General features: G+C 36.7%; 1 protein-coding gene across 4 annotated transcripts in view; it reads right to left on the bottom strand.

The window, feature by feature from the left end:
* Sema3a (semaphorin 3A) overlaps positions 1-20671 on the bottom strand; it is a 447300-nt gene that overhangs the window by 117921 nt on the left and 308708 nt on the right. For all 4 annotated transcript variants that reach the window (XR_013103905.1, XM_076913127.1, XM_034519468.2 and 1 more), the window contains one exon: positions 12454-12573. Coding sequence is in view for 3 of the 4 variants with exons in the window: in XM_076913127.1 (XP_076769242.1) it covers positions 12454-12573 (120 nt within the window). In the remaining variant the exon portion in view is untranslated. The remainder of the gene's footprint in view (positions 1-12453; positions 12574-20671) is intronic.

The following is a 20671-nucleotide window of genomic DNA, read 5'->3' as shown; positions in this document are numbered from 1 at the left end:
AAAGATCATGAGGATGGAATATGGTCGTGTATGAGACAAAATGGAGTTTGCTTTGTCCTAAGCAAATTTGTGATATACTTTGCAGCAATAGGACATCACAGTTTGCTTCTGATGTATGTTATGGACAAGGCACTTCAGACTGCTTGCTTACTGCTCACAAAATCTATACAGTCTACTGTCAGATAAGTTATTATACATAACTGAAAATACTGTCTTTTTTATATATACCTAACACACTGGTCAAGTTCAGTCTGAAATCAGAGATAAGATTCCATATGACTGCTAGTGAAAATGTGACGTGATGACAAAGAGGCACTGGAGACTTCTATCAGCCTGACATGGTACAGGAAATAGGGATTCTTCACTTCAGAGCTGACATTTGTCCCCCAGATTTAGGCCAGCCAAGGGCAAATAAATGTGGGGCACTGAGGATCTATCCTTTCCAGGTTAATCAATTTAAATATGAGGTAAGACAGCTACTCAATGCCAACAAAATGTAAATCAAAAGAAAAAAATTACTGGGATAAAAGCACTTAAAAGGAGCTTGAACCCTGGCACACATACAAAAGTGCATTTGCAGTACTAGAAAGAACAGACTCCCAGCCTCTGCAGAGCTCCCAGGCAATCTTAGGTGCAGCAGCTGGTTGAGGGAGACAGTAGTGTCAAGATTTCTACTCAGTAGTGACTTTCCTAGGTGCATCGGCATAGTAACCATTAGTTAGGGTATTTGCAACAAGAGGCAAATACTGAGTTCTGAGATGGTGAAGAGACCAATTTCATGTTATTTATTGGAAGCAAGAGTTGTGCAATGACTCGGTGGCAGAGCTGTGAATTGATTTTTAGATCCCATTAGACTCTCTTTTAAGCAGCTCAGCAATTCTCGAGATTGCTCTCAGTGGCCAAGGATGCACAATTGAATTAGAAGGGCAGACTGAAAAATAAAAATAAAATTAAAATGGAAAGGAGTCATTCTATATGACTTGGTTTCTGACTATTTAGAATGTTGTTATTTTCTGCCTAAAATGGACACTTATCAAGGTAGGTTGAGGTAGTAAGACCAACTTTTCTAGCCCTTATAATTCAAATGCATTCTAAATTATAAAAGTGTAATAACAAGTTATGCAAATATAAGACTACCTAAATTAAAGTTGAAGGTTCATGTCATTCATTTTATGAGGCAATGATTAAAAATTGTCCTTCACATAAATATTTCTCTAAGTACATTGATCCTAGTTGAAAAAGTTTAAAGACTGCTCATAAAAAAATTGAATTTTAATACAATGTAGATTCTTTTTGAGCATTATAATATTTTGCCATATTTATCGACCTTAACACAGAGATAAGGTCAATTTAGATCTTGATAACAGAAAGGTAAGTATGGCTATTTACTGTTAGTATTTTGAATGTCATATAAAAATTTCAGTGTTATCTGTGTTTCAGACTTCTACTTTTTTAAAAAAAATATAAACTGTTAATCTGTAGAAATCCATTTTCAAAATATTAGAAAGCAACTCTTTATGCTGAAATTTTTTAAGGTTTTAGAAAGCTCATCAAAACTCATTTGCATATTATGTAGTTAACTTGAAATATTCTTCCATTAATATAATAGATTCTGAAGTTTCTCTCTCTGGTAGAAACAGATAACAATTCACTGTATCACAAACATAGTCACATTTGTCTCTGGACAAGTAAGAAAAGTTGGTTTTATTAATCTCTTTAACCTCTAGGTTATCTCTAAAGAGAACGAGTATCACCAGATAAAGGTGTTTCTATGGGTACATCACACTTGCTTATAAAAACAACACTCCCTGATTATTTCACCTTAATAATCTATTGAGGGACTCTATGAAGTAGTCACTGCCATGGAATTTTATCAAATTGACATGAACTGTCAACCTTTCAGCATTAAGCAAATAATGATACTTCCAAGAGTGTTCTGGTAATCTAGTTGGTGGTGTACTAACTTAAATGCAATGTTTTGGATTTATGCAGACTTGAATATTAATAAACATATGGCATAGCATCCAACGAATGGTGTATAGTGCTGATGCCATCGTAAAGGCTATATGTTGCAATGGTGAGGAAAACACATTTCTCACTGTGTGATGATCAGTAACTTCTTGAATCCCCTCTGAGTCTCCATTTTTGCCCCCAAAGGGAAAATGAAGAAATGTTTACATCTCAGGGTTGTGAACATCAAATGTTTCAGTGCTGATAAAAGTCATTCAATATATCACGTCTGGCAGACACTGGTGTTATTAAGTAAAACAATCATCTTAGAAAGTCATTTTAACCAGAGAAAAACTGAATAGGTTAGCTAGGAAATTGTTATAAACAACATTCTTTAAATGGTTTGAATACACAGATACACATCAAAAGTTAAAATAGCATGACAGTAATTTTCATTTAAAAGCTCATATTTATAGTGATATATATTTATACTAATATATTAATTCTACAGGATTTTGGTTTGTTTTAGGAAACTTTTTGAATAGAATAAATTTGCATTATGTTCACAGTAAGCTTTACACAACATGCTTATCTCTGGATTTCTAAGTATGCATTACTCATTTTTTTGTAATTGCCAGGTTAGGGATTCCTTATACATTTGTATGTAACACATTAACGTTTTTGAATAACATTTTTTATTCATAACATCTTTATTCATACGCCCTGTAGTAGAAATTGAATATATAGGCATTACAAAAGAAGGTTTGCCTTATCATCACAAGAGAATTTGAAGCCCATCCTCCCCCTAGAAAGTATAAGCTCTCATCATCGCAGTTATCCTTCACTAATTTATGAAATCTGAAGGATGTTTTGACTTCTTTTTTTCCTTTGAGAATCTCACTCTGCCCTGTGTCTCTCACCTGGTCTCAGTTTAGTTTTTTCAGTTGGTATTAGACCTTTGCCATAGTCTCAAAACGGATGTTTGGACTGCTCCCGTTCTTTCCTAATTTATGCCCTAGAAATATATTTCTGTTTGAATGGTGGGAATAGTTTCACTCTCTTGGTAAAACCTCACAAAGCTCTCAATTAGTTTTCCTCAACTTAACCTTTAATGTAGTTTCCAGCTTCCGTACTTGAAATGTTCCATGCATCCTGTGCTATTCCCCCTTTCCCTGTAGACTGACTGTCATTTCTGCCTCTGTCCTTCAAACCACTGCTCACACTGCCCCCATTACCTCCTACAACTACTCATATGCCATTCAGTTTTCAGATTCCATTTTGAAGGTGCCAGCCCTTGCTTACTTCAACTCCTTCTTTGTCCACACTTGTCTGTCACCTGGTCCAAACTAGATTTGAAATACAAATATAGGAAAATTAAATTTGACTCCCTTTCATAAAACAGCATCAGTCATTTCAGTTCTTTCTTCTCCTGTATTCTGTAAGTCATGTTTTCATGATGCAGGTTTTGAATACAGACATAAACCATTACTGTTGCCTAGCATGGTGAATTCAGGTGCATTAAAAATACTCTAAGGATTTTAGCTTTCTCATTGGTAAAAATTTTTAAGAGTATCAATTTCATCAAATTTTGTGATGAATCAGTGTAGTTGAAACAGACAGTGACATAATACACTGATCTCTCAATAAATCTTACTTTGGAGGAATATAATTATTATTTTTGATGTTTCAAGCTGTAGCTTCTGTATTATGAATGCTAATTATATTCCCCGAAAAACTGCTTGCACGAGAGCATCTGCCTGTAAATTCTGGGAACATACTTAGTGGGTTCTGATTGGTAAATAAAGATGCCAACAGTTAATAGTTGGAGGACAGACAGGGACCGGATTTTAGGATTTCCTGGGCTTGGGACCGGATGGGGGAGGAAGAGAAAGATCCATCATGGGAGAGTTGAGGAGAGATAAGAGACACCATGCTTGAGAAGAGTCCAGGACATAGAGGCATAGCAACTATGTAAAGCAGGCAGAAAAGCACAGCCCAGAGGGCTGCCTAACAGGGTCCAGGGCAGCCAAGATAGAACATAGAATTAGTAGATAATAACTTGGGATTAACTGCATGGAGGTTAGGCAGTGGCCAAGCCATTGTGCTCCTTGAGACATCTTAAGATGTAAAGGCTCTGTGTGTGTCTTTCATTTGGGAACCTAGACCACTGGGGCAGGTAGTAACACCACATTGAAATAATTAATATTAATTAGTTCTACATTAACCCATATTGATGTTAGATTTTTATGTGTATGTAGGGTCTGTATATTTGTAGTCTTCACCATTCCTCTTAGTATCTCACCTAGAAGATGTTCTCCATATTTTCACTTAGCTACAAATTGTTACTCATTCATTGTTACTCATCCCTTGTTATTTAGTCATTGAGTGAAGCTTCAGATATAAAAAGATCTACCCTTGGTTACTTTCTAAGATTCTCCCAAATCTAAGAAATAAAGCTTCCATGCCAGGGATCTACTTTGCTTCTCATGGTCATCTTTGAACTGTTCTCATTATCATATGCTGCTCTCCTCCCCAGTCTCTGTTAGTCCTTCCTGCCTGCCTCTCCTGGGTTCAACTGCTAATGTGGACATAATAGCTGTCAGTTATTGAGTTTTCTATCATTATAATACCTTGTAGGTGGTATAGCTGCCAGCCACATTGGGTCACTGGGTACTCCAAATCAGATTAGTCTAAATTGTGATTAGTAAACTTTATACTGAATTTCATAGTAAAAAATATATAATACATGTAAAGAATATTTTGAATACTTTTGTCTAATTAAAATGTTATTAAAATTAATTCCACCTGCTTATTTTCACTCTCTTTGTATATCTTAGAAGAGAAACCACTATTTCATCTTTTCCTAGACCAGCATAGCTTCTAACTGCATTCAAAGTACTTATCCTTATAGGCTACTGGTTAGTGTGGCTTTCATGGCTTATTGAAGAAGCTTTTCTTTGTAGCACATGGAGACAATCAACTCATCAAAATGCTGACAACAACTTATAATGGGGTGTTCATCCCTAAAGGCATCTACAAGATAACATCTTCACTAAGGCTCAAGGCATGCAATGCAAACGGGACTGAAAGACTGTGAAAGTCAAACAGCAGGAAGCCTGCTGGAAGATACTATCTCCAACAATGAGAGAGAAGCTAAACTCGTGATACAGAAACTAGAAAACTGCCTAAACAAATCTATAACAATGACAATACCTGAAAAAGTAACTTTTTTTTCACCTGATGTAATTGTCATCTCAGATATTTACTGCTGAATAAGCTCATCCTTTCTAGTTCCTTCTAAACTCTGGCTAGCTGGTTCAATTTAGCTGTTCTGGGTCAAACTCCTCTCCAAGCTGACTGATTCAATCTCCCTTTCTCAGCTTCTCACTGAATTGCTCTGCTTGGAAAAACTGCCTCTGAATTCCATGAATAACCGCACTGACTACAAGAATGGACTGGAACTAAATGGAACTGCAGGAACTAAATTGAACTCAATGTCATTCAACTGAACTTCACCAAACTCACATGAACTCTACTGGATTCAACTGAACTGCACAGAACAGTACTAAACTCAGCTCAGCTGAACTCTGTCTCATTGCCTGAACTCAACTGCACTAGACTTCCCGTTCAAAAGAAGTGAAGAATCCTAAGATGCTGAAATCAAAGATTAGTGTCCTCCAAAAGAATATGAGTGAAAAGATGATACCATTTTGCTTATAAAAGCAAAGCAAAACAAACAAACACTACAAAGCATTCTTCTAGAATGCTACAGGCCGTAACTTCCAATGTGTATTTTCTAATAGTTGGTAAATTTGTAAATATATAAATATAATTTTCCTGCTTAGAATTAAACAACACTCAAATGAGAAAATGAATACACTGAACACACTGGCACTAGCAAAACTATGTGGCAAGATATTGCTATACTTTAGATAAATCGAAATCCTTTTGCAATGTAAATTTGTGTCCCAGATAAGAATCTAATACTGGGTCTACAATCCTATCCTCTCCAGTGCCACGGAGAGTTTACTTCTTTCACCATTTTTGTTTTTGGTTTTTTATTCTGTTTAATCCCAGACAGGATCTGCCTTGACTTTGCCTTCTGTGTACAAAATAACATGTGTATAGTGAGTGTGACTATGGTGATTCAAATCACAATAGCTTCTACCAGTTCATATATTTGAATGTTTGGTCACCATGGCACTACTTAAGAAGGATTAGGCATGGACTTGTAGGAAGCTGCTGTTATCTGCGCAGTTGCTAGGCAGATAGGCGTGCCTTAGCCACTGCCAATCCCGAGGCATATTGGGTGGTGAGCGAACAGCCAATCAAAAGTGAATACGTCACTCTAGACTGTACTTAAGCGGGACCCCTTCCTCAGCTCGACCCTTCCGCGTCTCTCCACGTTTCTCCACGTGGGTGATAAAGATTAAAAAGCCTCGTTTACAGTAACTACCTGATCTCTGCGTTTCGTGATTTCTCCTCGGACGCAAAGCTCTAGGGGGGGGCGCGATAGATGGACTTGTTGAAGAGTGTGTTACTGTGGGCGGGCTTTGAGGTTTCAAAAGTCCAAGCCACACCTAGTTCTTCCTTTTTCTGCTGCCTGCAGATCTGGATGTAGAACTTTCAGCTACTTCTCCAGTACCATGTCTGTCTGTGTGCTGCCATGCCCTCTGACAATAACAGACTATACCTCTAGAACTATAAGCAGGCTCCAATTAAGTGCTTTATTTTATGAGTTGCTGTGTTCCTGATGTCTCTTCACAACAGTAAAACACGGGTTAAGGCAACAAGTCAGTCTTTGTTTCTCATTAGCCCAAGAAACTTAAAAGAGCATTCTTGGCCTTACAACATCAAAGAGTTCACACAAATGACACCGCCGCCATGATGTAATCTTTTTTTCATGGTTAGGAGGTAGTATGTCTCTTAAAAGGTGATTACTCAAGACCTGTGGTCTCAACTGACCTGGACCCCTGAGATCTCTCAGACACTGAGCCACCAACAAGGCAGCAACTGAGGCCCCTGACACAAGTACAGCAGAGGACTGCCTGGTCTGGTCTCAGTGAGAGAAGATGTACCTAACCCAACCTCTAGAGACTTTAGGCTCCAGGGAGTGGGGAGGTCTGGTGGGGTAGGAGTAGAGGGGTGGGAACATCCTTTAGGAGACAGGGGAGGAGGTATCGGATGGGGAGCAGTCAGAAGACACACCAAAAGGGGGATGAAGACTGGACTGTAAAAAAGGATTAAAAAATAATTTAAAAAGTAATTAGTCATGACATTACTAAATCAATTTTGACTTAAGAAAGCCTTAATTTCATCCATATCCTTTTTCTGGTAACAAATGAACCAACCATTTAAAAATCAATTAAATACATGAACATTTCTATTTTATCTTTCACTATTTTCAAGAATAACATTTGTGAAATATTTTGAGAAAAATATGTTTTATAATTGAATGAATACAAGATAGAGAATAGAAGAATGTTAGTATCAAAACTATGAACTTTTAAAACAAATACTCAGGTCAAATCATGTGACTTGACACATTTAAAGTATGTATTTGCACAGTGCTAATTAAATACTCTTATATTTACCAGTTTTGACTTTTTCTTTTATCCTTGTATTGTTAAAATTCCATTTATTCTACCTTCTAAATCAGTCTCTGCTCCTATTAATTTTCAGAAATAGTCTTGTTGGTAGTATTTAAATTTTTTTTTTGAGAAACACACAGTTGTGGTCAATTCTCTCAGAATATATTAAGTGGAAAGCCTTCCAAGTGCAAATAGCAGATGATTTTAAATTTTGGCTTGAGATGAAAATGGAAGTATTGTTTATTAAATAATAACTCACAAAGGTTGATTTTTAGCATGATTCAATTATTTAAAACATTACAGGACACTATACAAGATTTAACTCTAATACAATGTAGCTCAGATCTGCTGTGAAAAGGAAAGACAAATCACCTCTGGTAGAAATAATGAACAGTTAGGAAGAAACTGAAGAAGGACTCTGACATTTCTCCCCAGAGTTTGCTTACTACAAGGTAATGGTTCCTATGTGTGGTTTAAGGAATATGGAAAAGTGGTACAAAAACCATTTGCCATTAGTTTACTCATACTTTTGAGAAATAACTCTGTGCTTTTCTAGACCGGACATAATAAGTGAGAAAGGTAAGAGAAGAAGAAAGAATTAGAAATCAATTAACTGACAGAGCCCTACCTGATACTTAAATAACATCTATGTTTCATATAAAACAAACCCCCCTTCATAACAAAAGGAAAAACCAGACAATTTTAGTTCTTGGAGAGATGCATTGGCTGTCATTGCAAAAGTGACCTGAGAGATAGCCATTAAGCCTCATTGCTTTTCTTAATGTCCCCTTGGTTCTATCATAAATTGAGACCATGACATTATGAGAGTATTTATAGAGTTAATACTATCCAGCAGACATCTGGGTCCACCTTTCTTTAGGATTCCTGCCAGTACATAGAAGAGACCCATTTGGAATTTGAGACTATATCCAGAGACTTCTTCGAAAAGCTATACTCCTTCTAAATTTATACATATTTTTTATTAACAGATGTAAATTTGAAGGGGAAATACCATATACTATAAGCCATTTGGGAATAGCCAGCCTCTAAAGGATGACTCACAGTTTGAATGGCAGAGATGCTTGGAACTAGAGCTCCAAGCTCATCTGTGCTCTTGTCTGAATCACTCCTTCTGTGAACTCTGCAGGCGTTTTATGACAAACGTACACATGTGTATCAGGCATGTGACCTTGTTGGCAGTTATCTGCTGTGTCAAGGGCTATTGGCAGATGCCCAAGAATTGATTGACACACATCTTACAGAACTGGAGTTAATTAATATGTCTACCAATTCCCAAATGTACCACAGGAAACAGAAAATCTGTTTAATACAGCAATCAGTGACATACTGTGTGTGGTCAAAAGGCATTCACTAGACAGAAAAACTCGATTTTCGGAAGACATTATTCAAGAGTGTATATATAGGTATCAGAATGCTAGAAACAAATAGACTATTTTTATAACTACAATGCTAAACTTTGTATAAACTTTAGTATTTTGGAAGTTGTTTTATCACTAGAAATAGCAAGTGATAATTTTTTGATAGACTCAAAACTATTAAATGATGGCTAGGGCCTTGCATTATTTTCAAAAGTAGTGTTTTACTTCTGTGGCATTCTTCATAAAGATGTTTAGTTCATATGCAGGTTTCTAATGTAGAAGTGTCTACAAGCTTGAAAACTAAGGCAATAGGTACTTTCAGGGAAATGTATTGAAAAACAGAAGTTGACTATGGCAGTGTTGCTTCCATAGTCTTCACAAATGTTAAAAATGAAGATTATCCTTTTCATAAAATATAATTATTTGTAGTCTAAAAACCACTGAATAAAATTGTCTTTTTTTCTTTTTCTAAAAATGTATTATAGGACATCTATCAGGAAAATAAACATGTAATTCTTAGCTTAAAATGTATGAGGAAAAAAACTCTATAACTAAAGAAAAAGAGGCTATGAATTTGAAAGAGAGCCAAGGGTTTAGGTGGGGGCCATGAGTTTGGAGAGAGGAAGGAGAAGGGACAGAAGTTGTAATCATAGTATAATCTTATAAAACATAAATGTTATTTTAAAGACAATTTTTAATGATGGTATTTTCAAACTCCATGTGTGTGTGAATATTAATTTAACATTCCCAGCATCTCTCCTGGTGCCTCTTTTATTTTTTTCCCTTTTCCAGGCTTTCCATTAGTGTCAGTTTTTTCTAACAGTATAAAGTGCACATTGTCTCTTTTTCTCAACTTCATAAACAGCAAAATTGGTTAAAGCCAAGGGTAGCATTTTAAGTAATAGTATAGATCAATTTAAAGCAGATTGTCTCAGAAGGCCGCTTAAGCATCGAAAATTAAATTTGATGTAGTCTAGACAAGCTCTCCTGATAATATCTTTTCCAGAATTTCCTAGATTGCCTGTCTAGACTGCTCCAAATTCCCCAGGTAATTGTGTAATCATCTTCTTTCTGACCTCCTACTCTGGAATGGTATTTCATAATTTATAGTTTTCATGCAAATCAAAATCACTGAGCTTTTTAATTTGGACCTGTTCTAAACTCTGAGTTTCTCAGAAAAAAAAGTTGTACCTCAATATGTCATCTCAAAGGAGCTCACATAGGAAACTAGGCTTATTTACTATTTCAGTGGAGGGGAGACTGAGCAATGGCCTGTAGCCCTTCACTCTCCTACCAGTCCACCCTAAGAGGAGCGATGCTTAGTTGACTTGAAAGATAATACATTATTAACAACAGGAAGCTCAATTACAGGAGGGGTGGTGACATCATCATAGGAAAAATGATAAAAATGCATGCAGATGTATAGACTGTTAGCATAAATAGATTCCAACGTAATGGACGTCTCGGCCTTTGGAGATGGGAGATTTAAGATGAGTACAGAGAGACCCTATAAGGGAAGCCTAGTGACCTTATTCATAACCACAGATGTGGAGACAAGTAAATACCAGGTAAGGTGGCAATAATGAATGAGACAAATTTTCAAGGCTTTCAATCTGAGACACATTTATAATTTCAAGTATTAGCGGTTCATTTTTAGCAAGGATGACGTAACAGATCTCAACCATCTTCATTCCAATGCTGTATTAGACCCAGATGTAGGGAAGGAAGCCCCTAGTTCTACATGGAGTAGCTAAGGTTGAGACGCTGGAATTAAATCATAAATCGGGAGACTAGAAGAATGCTATGCTTTCACAATGAGACTAGAAGTTTCGAGTTTGTGTAGCACTAAATATTAGAAGCGTGGAAGGTGATTTGAGGTAATGAGTTAGCATAACTCTGATTTAACATATGGGGATACCTAGGCAAGGGTGGTTTTATTTTGTTTTTCATGTTATGAGCAGAGACTATGAGATGTTAAATAACCTTCCCAGGGCTTCAAAGCTGATAGTTTGTGCATTGAAATCTGCAGCCTATTGTCACACGACCATCCTTTTGTCTGTGTGTCTGAGGAAGGAGATTTCTGAAAGCACGACTGCATCCTTGTGTGCTACCCATCAGGAAAATTATGACTCTAGGTATAAAATGTGCGCCACAATGGGTCCAGCTTTCACTGACGTTGGCAGTTTCACATTTGGGATGGTAGCACAGGAGTAGTTATTTAATCAGAAGTGACTAAAACCAGGATCTGTATTTTCTCCAGGGTCCTGTGTATGAACTGATTCCTATTTTCTTCAGTGTGAAGCAGGACACTCTTAAGAGGACTCCTTTCCTAAAAAGTCACATCATGATGAAACATCTTGCCCATACTAACAAGTATTTAATACATACTTGTGAGGAAGAGGAGAAGGAGGACTACAAGGCCTGGTGGGCACAATACTTATATGGATGAGTCCTTAGGAAAGTGTCTTAAACTTTCCAGTCTCATCAGGGAAGCAATAGCAGAAACCACACCATGTAGGTGATTGCAGCATTGGAAACACACAGCCTGCAGTGCGTTTTCTTATATAAAGAAGATAAAGCATGAAGTGTTTTTTGCTTTCTTGTCTTTGGAATCAATACAATACATTCCTATCTCATAGGACACCTTAAGAAAATGGAGCTGAAGACATAAGTGGCTGGCATGTAAATTCAGTCTTATCTTTAGGATTCCAGAAATAGTCTGTGAACAAACTCTTTATTTGTTGAGCATTTCTGAATTCCAATTTGGAAGTAAATTCTGTAACAGATCACTCTCTCGCCGCATGAACACTGTTGTTCTGAAGATTTAGCGACAGAACTGACAACAGTGTTTATAACTGAGGTGACAGAGATGCACAGCTCAATATACTGCTTTCAAAAGGAGCAAGGTCTCCTCATTTTAAATTTGATTTAAATTTACTTAACTATAACTCTCTCGCCAAAGGGTCTCTCAACAACATCTTTCAGTAGAACAAAATATATTTCTTTCTTTTCCATGCTAGTAACATAGTAATCAAAAAATGTAAAGGTAAAAAAACCTAACAAAGCAAGAATGCAAATGTGAGCTTCCCATTCCGTAAGCCATTTATAGAGAGTGTCTGTCTCAATTCTCCGACAGAAACTAACAACAACAAAAATAAAACAAAACAAACAAGCAAGGACAACAAAACAGTAGGAGGCAGAAACCTTTGACTGAGGAAGTTATGCCTGGAGATCTACAAATAAACAGATGAAGGAGAACTGAGAACACCTGCAGCTTGCCTCCCTGGGTGCAGAGAGAAGGACTCTGAAATCCAGGGTGAGAACAAATACTTTCTTCTTTTGTCCTACAGTTGTTGCTGAGTGATGGCCACACCATTTTATATACACAGACCAAAATTAAGAACAGCATCTGAATTGGAAGTAGGTCCCCATGCCTAGTGTACAAGAAGCCAAATGACTGGAGGAAACCAGCAATGAAGCGTTTGAACCGGAAGAAGCCAGGAACCAAAAGCATTTTTAGAAGTCGGCTTTACCTCAGGATGATGTCCAACTTCAATATAGGTGCAAATTGGATGGAAAGCCCCAGTGCCGCAGGCGTACAAGTGGGTCTGGTTGTAAGCCTTGAGGACCTTGATGAAATTTGCACATTCTTTCTGTGAAACAAAAGGCAAACCAGTTAATTCCAGCAGTCAGCCTGACTGAAGAATCTGGGGTGCTGGGCAAGCTGGGACAGATTTTGTATGCACACCTTTCTCAATTTTTAGGGCTCATCTATGATTCTGTTAGTTTGTTCACAGCATTACATGTATTAAAATATAAAAATCTTAAACTGTGAGGAAATAAACATACTGTGCTAGTTTTATATCAGCTTGAACAAGCTATAGTTAATCTGAGAAGAGGGAACCACATGTGAGAACATCCATCCATCCGATTGGTATGTAAGATAGCTTGTAGGGCATTTTCTTAATTAGTGACTGATAGGGGAGGGCCCAAGTCCCTTTTGGGTGGTGCCACACCTGGCCTGGTGGTTTTGGGTTCTATTAGAAAGCAGGTTAATGAGCAAGCCATGGGAAGCAAGCCAGTAAATAACACCCTCTATAGTTTCTACATCAGCTCCTGCCTCCAGGTTCCTGTTCCCTTCTTCAATACTGAACAGTGCTATGGAAGTGTAAGGCAGATCTTTTTCTTCTCCAAGTTGTTTCAGATACAGTGTTTCATCATGGCAGTAGTAACCCTAGATAAGATATATACCCTTCACCCAAACTATTTCTAAAACATTGTCGCCTAACTGAATGAAATGTTCTGGGTTACCAATAATCATGAATGACTTTTCCACAGCTCAGACAACAACCAACTCTCTAGATAAATTATTCAAATGAGATTATGGTGAAATTCTTATTACAAAAGTGACTTCCGAGTTTAAACTTAAAAAACAGGAACAGAAATACAGGGGAACAGAAGCTAATCATTATTAGTAATATACACTTCCTAATGTTTCTTTCTAATAAGTATGCATTCGTATACCGCCTAATAGATATAGTGAAAGAGGTTTTTTTTTACATTGTTCATAGTTTTTAAGAAATTTTCAGTTGAATATTTAAGAGTAAGCCCTAGAGATGGAACTATAAACTCCCAAAGCAGACTACTGTATAAATGAGGTTGGCTCGCTCCCAAAATGGAGAACCAGGTTGAATGTTATGTTCTGAAGTGTGTTATGCCCTCAAAGCTTCTACGTGACCCGTGACTTCTTAGGTGTGAACTCAGAATGCATCTGGACTTATGTAGTCGGTTAGAGTTTATAAGTGGAGTGTTGTAACTTGCTGAGTAGATTTCCACATGACATGTGTATCCAGTACTTGCAGCTGATGACTTGGGTCTCAACTCCATTGGCCCATAAAATAAGGAGCAGGCAACTCCAGCAGAATAATTAACATTTAAATTCAAGAAAGCGCCTGCTATTCATTCTCTCTGATTGTTCTTGGATGAAACCTGATATTGTCCTTTGAATATACTTCTTTCAAGATGAATTAGTCTTATTTAAAGCAAAATGTTAGTTTCAGATGTGAGTCCTCATGTTTTCTTCACAATGTGTAATTTCAGAATGTAAAGGTTGCAAAAACCAAAAAACCAAAATGGCAATTCCTTTACTGTTTTGTTAAGTAGATCCAGAATGTATTTTTTTTTCTTTTGGGCAAGGCATACAATTATGCTCTGAAATCAACCTACTTTGCAAACTGTTCTGATATGAGGAACAATTTCCTAGCTTAAAGGGTGTATGTATACCCTTCCTCACTCACTTTGAACAGGTTAGTTCCTGTTCAAATATCATCAAATATAAAACATAACTTCCCTTGTTCTCAAAGCCCAAACTTCATTCTATATCAGTTCCCCTCCTTCCCTTACAGGATACAACATGAATGTCTATGCAGGGGAAGGCGATTGGGGAAAGGAAACATCTGATAAGTTCATTTACAAATGAAGCATTCATGGGTTTGCCCACAGGATATATTCGTACTCCTTTAAGAAAAAAATCTGTCATTTTCAAAGGAGAAATTTTTAAAAATATCTTTCTTTGAAACATGTAGGTGGCTACATCTTCTGCTTTTACAGCCATCCCTCATTGTGGGCTCAATATTATTATATTCAAGAAGATAAATAATGAGTTCTGGTACCATATGTCAAAATCAAGATATTGGCTGTGCATGCATGGTTAAGCAAATGGATATTCCGGTAAATAATAGTGGCAGACCCAGACAGAAGACTTGTTCACTTCAGAAAAGAACAGGAATTCACTTGGTCTGTAAAATGCTTGTAAAGATTCACAAGCCATTTTGCATATAAGCCTAACTTCTCCAGTTCCATTATTCATGTCTAATACCTCATAACAATTTAAAAATAGACTATGGTTCTTTGTGGTTTAAAAGCAAAACATAATCATGGGCACAAATACTTGTAAACACACAAAGGAAGGGTCATATTACCCTTACCACTGTTATGAATTTAATACTATAGCTTTCGTGAGTTCGTTATTTCTTATAGATTAGATAACCAATTAGCAATTTACTAGCATAAGGCTGTCCTTATAAAGAAACTAGCAGGTTATAATTAACACAAAAAAAAACCTCCCTAAGCTCTTGAAACCCACAGAATTGGACTACATTGAATATCAAATTCTCAATTTGTTCTCTATTAACTGTTAAATAGGGAACCACTATACTATGACAACCATTCTTCTACAAAGCTGCTGGAACCAAATCAGTCATGGGACTCTAGCCGAGAAACCTGGCAAGGAGTCTGACTGAGTGTGCTGATAACAAGTGAGTCTGCGTTAGAGAAAATGGATCCACACCCTATTGGCCCAAGGCCTAGAATGATCTCCTTAATTTCCCCACTGAACTCTCCCAATTGGCAGCAAGTTGCACTGTTTGCCATGCCCCGAGGCTCCCTTAGTATTATTTTCAAAGTAAAGGTTGAGGCAAATAGAGTGTGGAGCAATTTCTTGGGCTTAGAGGATAAAAATGATGGCTGTAGAGAAACAAAGGAGTGGAAGGAAATACTTTCAAGATTGGTTTGAAAATAGCCGAAGGAAGACTCCTCATCGTGAGTGGAAGAGGAAAGTAGACAAAAGAATATGAACAGAGAGGAACCCAAAACTTGAAAGACATTCTCTCAAGGATCTGTTCTGAAGAGAATGTCTACATAACAGTGTATCAATCCAGCCATTCATTTGCCTTCCTTTTCTAGTTTGTGGCTGCCAAGCCTGGTGAGGATTCCAAAAAGGACATTCATTTGATTCTGAGGCTGCCTGAACATTCTGTTAAACTAGAGGGAAGCGTGGCAGCAAATGGAAACACACTTCACACATTGCTGCTCTGGGGAGACAGAAGAGGAGTGTTTCTGACCTTTCCTTGAACCATGACGTTTCTCAAAACACAGAATGTAATGTACTTTTTGGCATTAAACTCCTGCACTGCTCTGCTCCACACTGGAGGATTTACAGTGCAATAAAGACAGTGCGGTCAGCTCAAAATGAATTCATTTTTCAAACCTTGATCTCTTTTCAGACTTAAGTTGATATACACAGGTGAACTTGGTAACAAGTTGACATCCTGAGAGTCAGTCAATCTCAGGGACCTTCAGATCAACAGCACCCCACAATCATTAGTTTAGAAGTAAGAGCAGTTATAATCCAATAAAAACTCAAGCCCACACCTGAGGGGCCTTGATAAATCATCCTCTGTGACAAGCTGTTTGAATTTGAGTTTTAGGGGACTCTAGTCTTTTTGGATTACATGAATAGAAAAATTATGCATAAAAATATTGTCCTAAAGAATAAATGCAAAGAAAATATCTATCCTTGAAAAAGATATAGGAGCTGAAAGCAGAATGAATCAAAAACAAACATCACAGATACAGCTTCGTAGCACAGATTAGGCTGTGTTGCAGACTTTTCCTGGACCGTTACAAAAATAAAGCCCATCCATCTGTCAAAACAACTGCTCCATGCATGAAAATTAGAACAGCATTGAGGTGTTTTTAACTAACTTCCGATCATTATGCTTTCTACAAAAGAATATAATTTACCTACAATTCCAATTACCTCCTTCCCTGTTCTTAAACTATGGCTGAAATAGTGAAAATTTAACCTAAATAAAGAAGCAGCTTTTAAAAAATGGGGAGGAGACAGTGAACATGGACAATCTCTATTCAAATATATTCAGTTCATGATTAAATCAAGCAAAATTGTGCTGGTTCAAATATAAATCAGCCGCAAATGAATGGGGATAGTATAGCACTGCCTCAGGTCAATGACAATTCATTTTAAAGGAAAAATCAATAGTCCCTGTGTCATCAGCCACTCACGTGGAACTATTTTACTGTATAACCTAGCAGCTGGGAAAGCAAAGGAATCCCTGTCTATCAGGATGGGTGGACACACTCTGCAGGAAAATCCATTAATAAGCTTAATTCCTGAAGTTAATCCATTGACTCTGTTTTCACTGGTCCATTTATTTGGCAAGCTGGCCGCATACTCCAGGGTTCATGCCAAAGCAGTAATCCGTGAGATTGTTCCTGTCACTCACTCTATCCCTCTTCTATTTAAGTTGCCCTGTACTTATCTGGAAGCAGTGCTTTGTCTTTCTCCCTTCCTAAATTGTTCTATTATGACTGTGTTCTGATCATCCACCATCATGTCTCCCCAGTCCTTCACAGTCACTACAGGTTGTTAGAAATCTCTTCTTCAAAAAGGTATATTTCATAGAACTTGTACACGGCTATGTTCTCATTTTTGTATTGTCTGTTTAATATTGAATTTGTGACTTCTAACTTATATACCTTTATTATAAGAGAATTCACCATGCTAAGGAGAGATACCTGCTGTCTTTATACTACAGGATAGAAGATATGGAAAGAAGTCTGGGTTTTAGAGGACTGTTTGGTGTCATTCTTACAAACTTCATTTCTTCCATCTGCATTGTTTCATAGCAAGCTAGATTTTGTTTTGGTTAAGAGCCATTCATGTCCAAAATACTAAACACATTATATAGTTAATAATATAAAATGTTCATACAATTCTCTTAGTAAATGGAGATTCGCTAATGAGTTTTTAAACCACAACACAGACAGGATATATCAAACTTCTGGTACAAGTAGATACTGAATATGAAAAGCCAATGCCTTTAGTCTTTTTTTTTTTTTCTTCCTTTCTGTTTTATGAGCCTAAAGTGTATTTCCTTTATGACGATCCTAAAACATGAAATATTGGAAATACAGGTTTTTTTTTTTTGTTTTTTTTTTTTTTTTTTTTTTTTTTAGGAAGGGTCTCCCCTGGCTGGCATGGAACTCACAATATAGAACAGGCTGACTTAGAAGTAGTTATATAGACCAAACTGGCATCAGAAAAGTCTAATTGACTCTACCTCATGAGTGCTGTTATTAAAAGCTTTCACTACCATGCACAGGAAAAAAAGATTTTTGTAATAATATAAATGTGTTGCAACTCAATTGTCATGGAGTTAATGAGCGATATAAGTGCAGATGCAGAGGTCTGTGTTGGCTTCAACTGCGTTACTTCAAAAGTTATGGGGAGAAACCCTCACCCAGGAAACCTGATTGTGCTATTTGCAAATAGACCTTTGAAGAACTAAGAAGTTAAAGGAGGCCCTTAGGGTGACCCTAATCCAATCTACTTTTTTTTTTTTTTCCAGAGAGGAAAGGAAAACACATAAAGAGACATTAGGGTGAGAGAACACAGAGGAGAGAGCACAGAGAAGCAACATGAGAAATACTTAGCAACAAGCCAACAAGAGGGCCTCAAAGCCAGCCCTTCTGATGCCTAGCTCTTTTGCTTCAAGCTGCCACGACTGTGACAAAATAAATGTCGCTTGTTTCAAACCATACTGTGGGTTTGTGTTATGGCATCCTGGGAACAAATGAAAAAGAGACTGCAGTCACGCTGATTATGTAATGATAGAAGATGCTTGGTCAAAAGACATTAATAGTTATTGATTAAATTATTTAGCAAAATAAAACAAATGAAATAGAAAAGCGTTGATGTTGGTTATCTAAGTTATTGTCTTCTATTTTTTACATAATTAGATATTAAGGTGAAATTTCACTTGTCCAACCTTTTGAAACAAAATATTTCTTCAAATAATTTAGGATAATAGACTAAAAATCTACAAATATATATATATATATGTTCATGTTTATAAGTATTAATATATATATACATATTTTGATATGTTAAATTATAGAAATTATTTCTGATTGCAGCCCTACCGATAAAGTTTAAAATGTGTTGACGTTTATTCATGTTCAATAACAATTTTGATTTCTTTAAAAATATGAAATACAGCCTGGTGGTGGTGCATGTCTTTATTTTCATCACTCAGGAAGCAGAGACAGGTGGCTTTCTGTGAGTTGGAGGCCAGCCTGGCAGTCAAGGCTACAGAAAAACCCTGACTAAAAATAACAAAACAACAAAAAGCTATGAAATATATCCTCAAGAACATAAAATTATGAAGATAAAATTAAAACAGTATTGAGATCTATTTTTATCTATTAGTGAGGGGTGGGCTGCAATTAACCAGGGATCTTCTGTTTTCTGTATGACTACAGGAAAGTTATTCCAGATTCTTAACCTTAAGTACCCTCAACTAAACCTGGGATTATGACATCCCAACAAAGCAATTACATGTATTTATTAACTGGTTATTGTTGTTGTTGTTTTAAGAAAAGGTCTTTCTACATAGCCCTGGCTTTCCTGAATGCACTATGTAGACCTCACAGAGCTCAACCTCATAGAGTTCCCCAGTCTCAGCTTTGTGACTGTCAGGATAAAAAGCCTGTACCACTGTGACCTGTGGTTATCCTTTCTTAAAATAAGCATGTCTTTATTGTTTTGAATGCTTCAAGACTGTTTAACTTTCATACTACTCTGCATCCTATACCATTCCATGCATTACGCCAACAACTCAAATGTGGGTTCTTCATTTCTGCTGATGACATACTTCAGAGAATTGAAATCCATGCTCGGAGCTAAAAAGATGCAACTTCAGTAATCTTTGCCCATCTTCTGCTATCAAAAAATATTACAGTTTGTTCATTAGAATTGTCGTGAAATTTCAGTACTCCAACAGGGGAGGACTCTCAAATACAGCCACTGCTGTCATAATATGGGCCTATGGTCATCATCTACTTAAGCAGCAAACCACAGCCATCAATTTTTAACAATTGTAAAGGAGTTGTATTGTGTCAACTTAGTAAGCTGGAATTCCACTCCCTAGACACTCCTCTTCAGTGGCTTATAAGGTTGCTAACATAAGAAAATTTCCAAAGCTGTGGAAGCATGGTTTCACTTACAGCTATAACCCTGTCAAGGCTCTCCACTGTTGGCCCTTCATGTTCTAGCATGTTCTAACAAGTGGGCTGGAAATTCATCCTCTTCCCCAGGTCTCATGTTTTACTTCAGACATGAGATCTTGCCTTCATCCTTGTCTAGCCTCATGGCAATTAGAAGCATCTTCTTAAGATTAGCAATTGACTAAAAGGAATTTGATGTAGTGAAAAGTAGTTCCTGATACTCCTAGACACTTGCTCTGTCCACTTTCACTTTACTTCCTTTTCTAACACCAAGTTGGGTTGTCTACAACATCTGTAAGCACAGTTTATGTTTCAGAAGCAGCAGTCAGCCTACCATGGATTCGTTACCGTGTCTACCATTATACCAAGTTTGATATCTTTAGTAAAATTTGTTTTATATTCCATTTATTTATGTCTGGCCTCTGAAGAAATTATAACAGGTAGCTATCTTACTAAAACAGAATAAGTTATTTGAAAATGCCTACCTAAAAGAGGATAATAGATTTGACCTAATTATCTCCCCCTATACATAATCACTAATTTATAATATTTTTATTTATAAATATAATTATTCATCCTTCCATAAGTGTATGTAGAAGTATAAAATAAAATTACATTAATATTCAAATTATTTCAACATGCCACTAGAAAACAAATATTTGAACAGATTATGATATAAATACACATGAACAGATATGCATAAGTATAATCTCTATGTAATATACCATATAGTGTATATTAAATGTATTTAGTATATTCAGCACCTAAATGAAGATTACTGAGAAGTTTCAGCAGTGTTCTCATTTTAACATATTAAAGAACAATTAACATCCTCTGGAACTAGTATCCCCATTTTCCAAATAGAATAATGTTTGCATCCCCTCC

This window comes from Arvicanthis niloticus, chromosome 15, assembly GCF_011762505.2.
Source record: "Arvicanthis niloticus isolate mArvNil1 chromosome 15, mArvNil1.pat.X, whole genome shotgun sequence".
In the NCBI taxonomy this organism is placed as follows: Eukaryota; Metazoa; Chordata; class Mammalia; order Rodentia; family Muridae; genus Arvicanthis; species Arvicanthis niloticus.
Note: the sequence above shows the minus strand (reverse complement) of the source record. Positions and strands in the feature narration are given on the sequence as shown.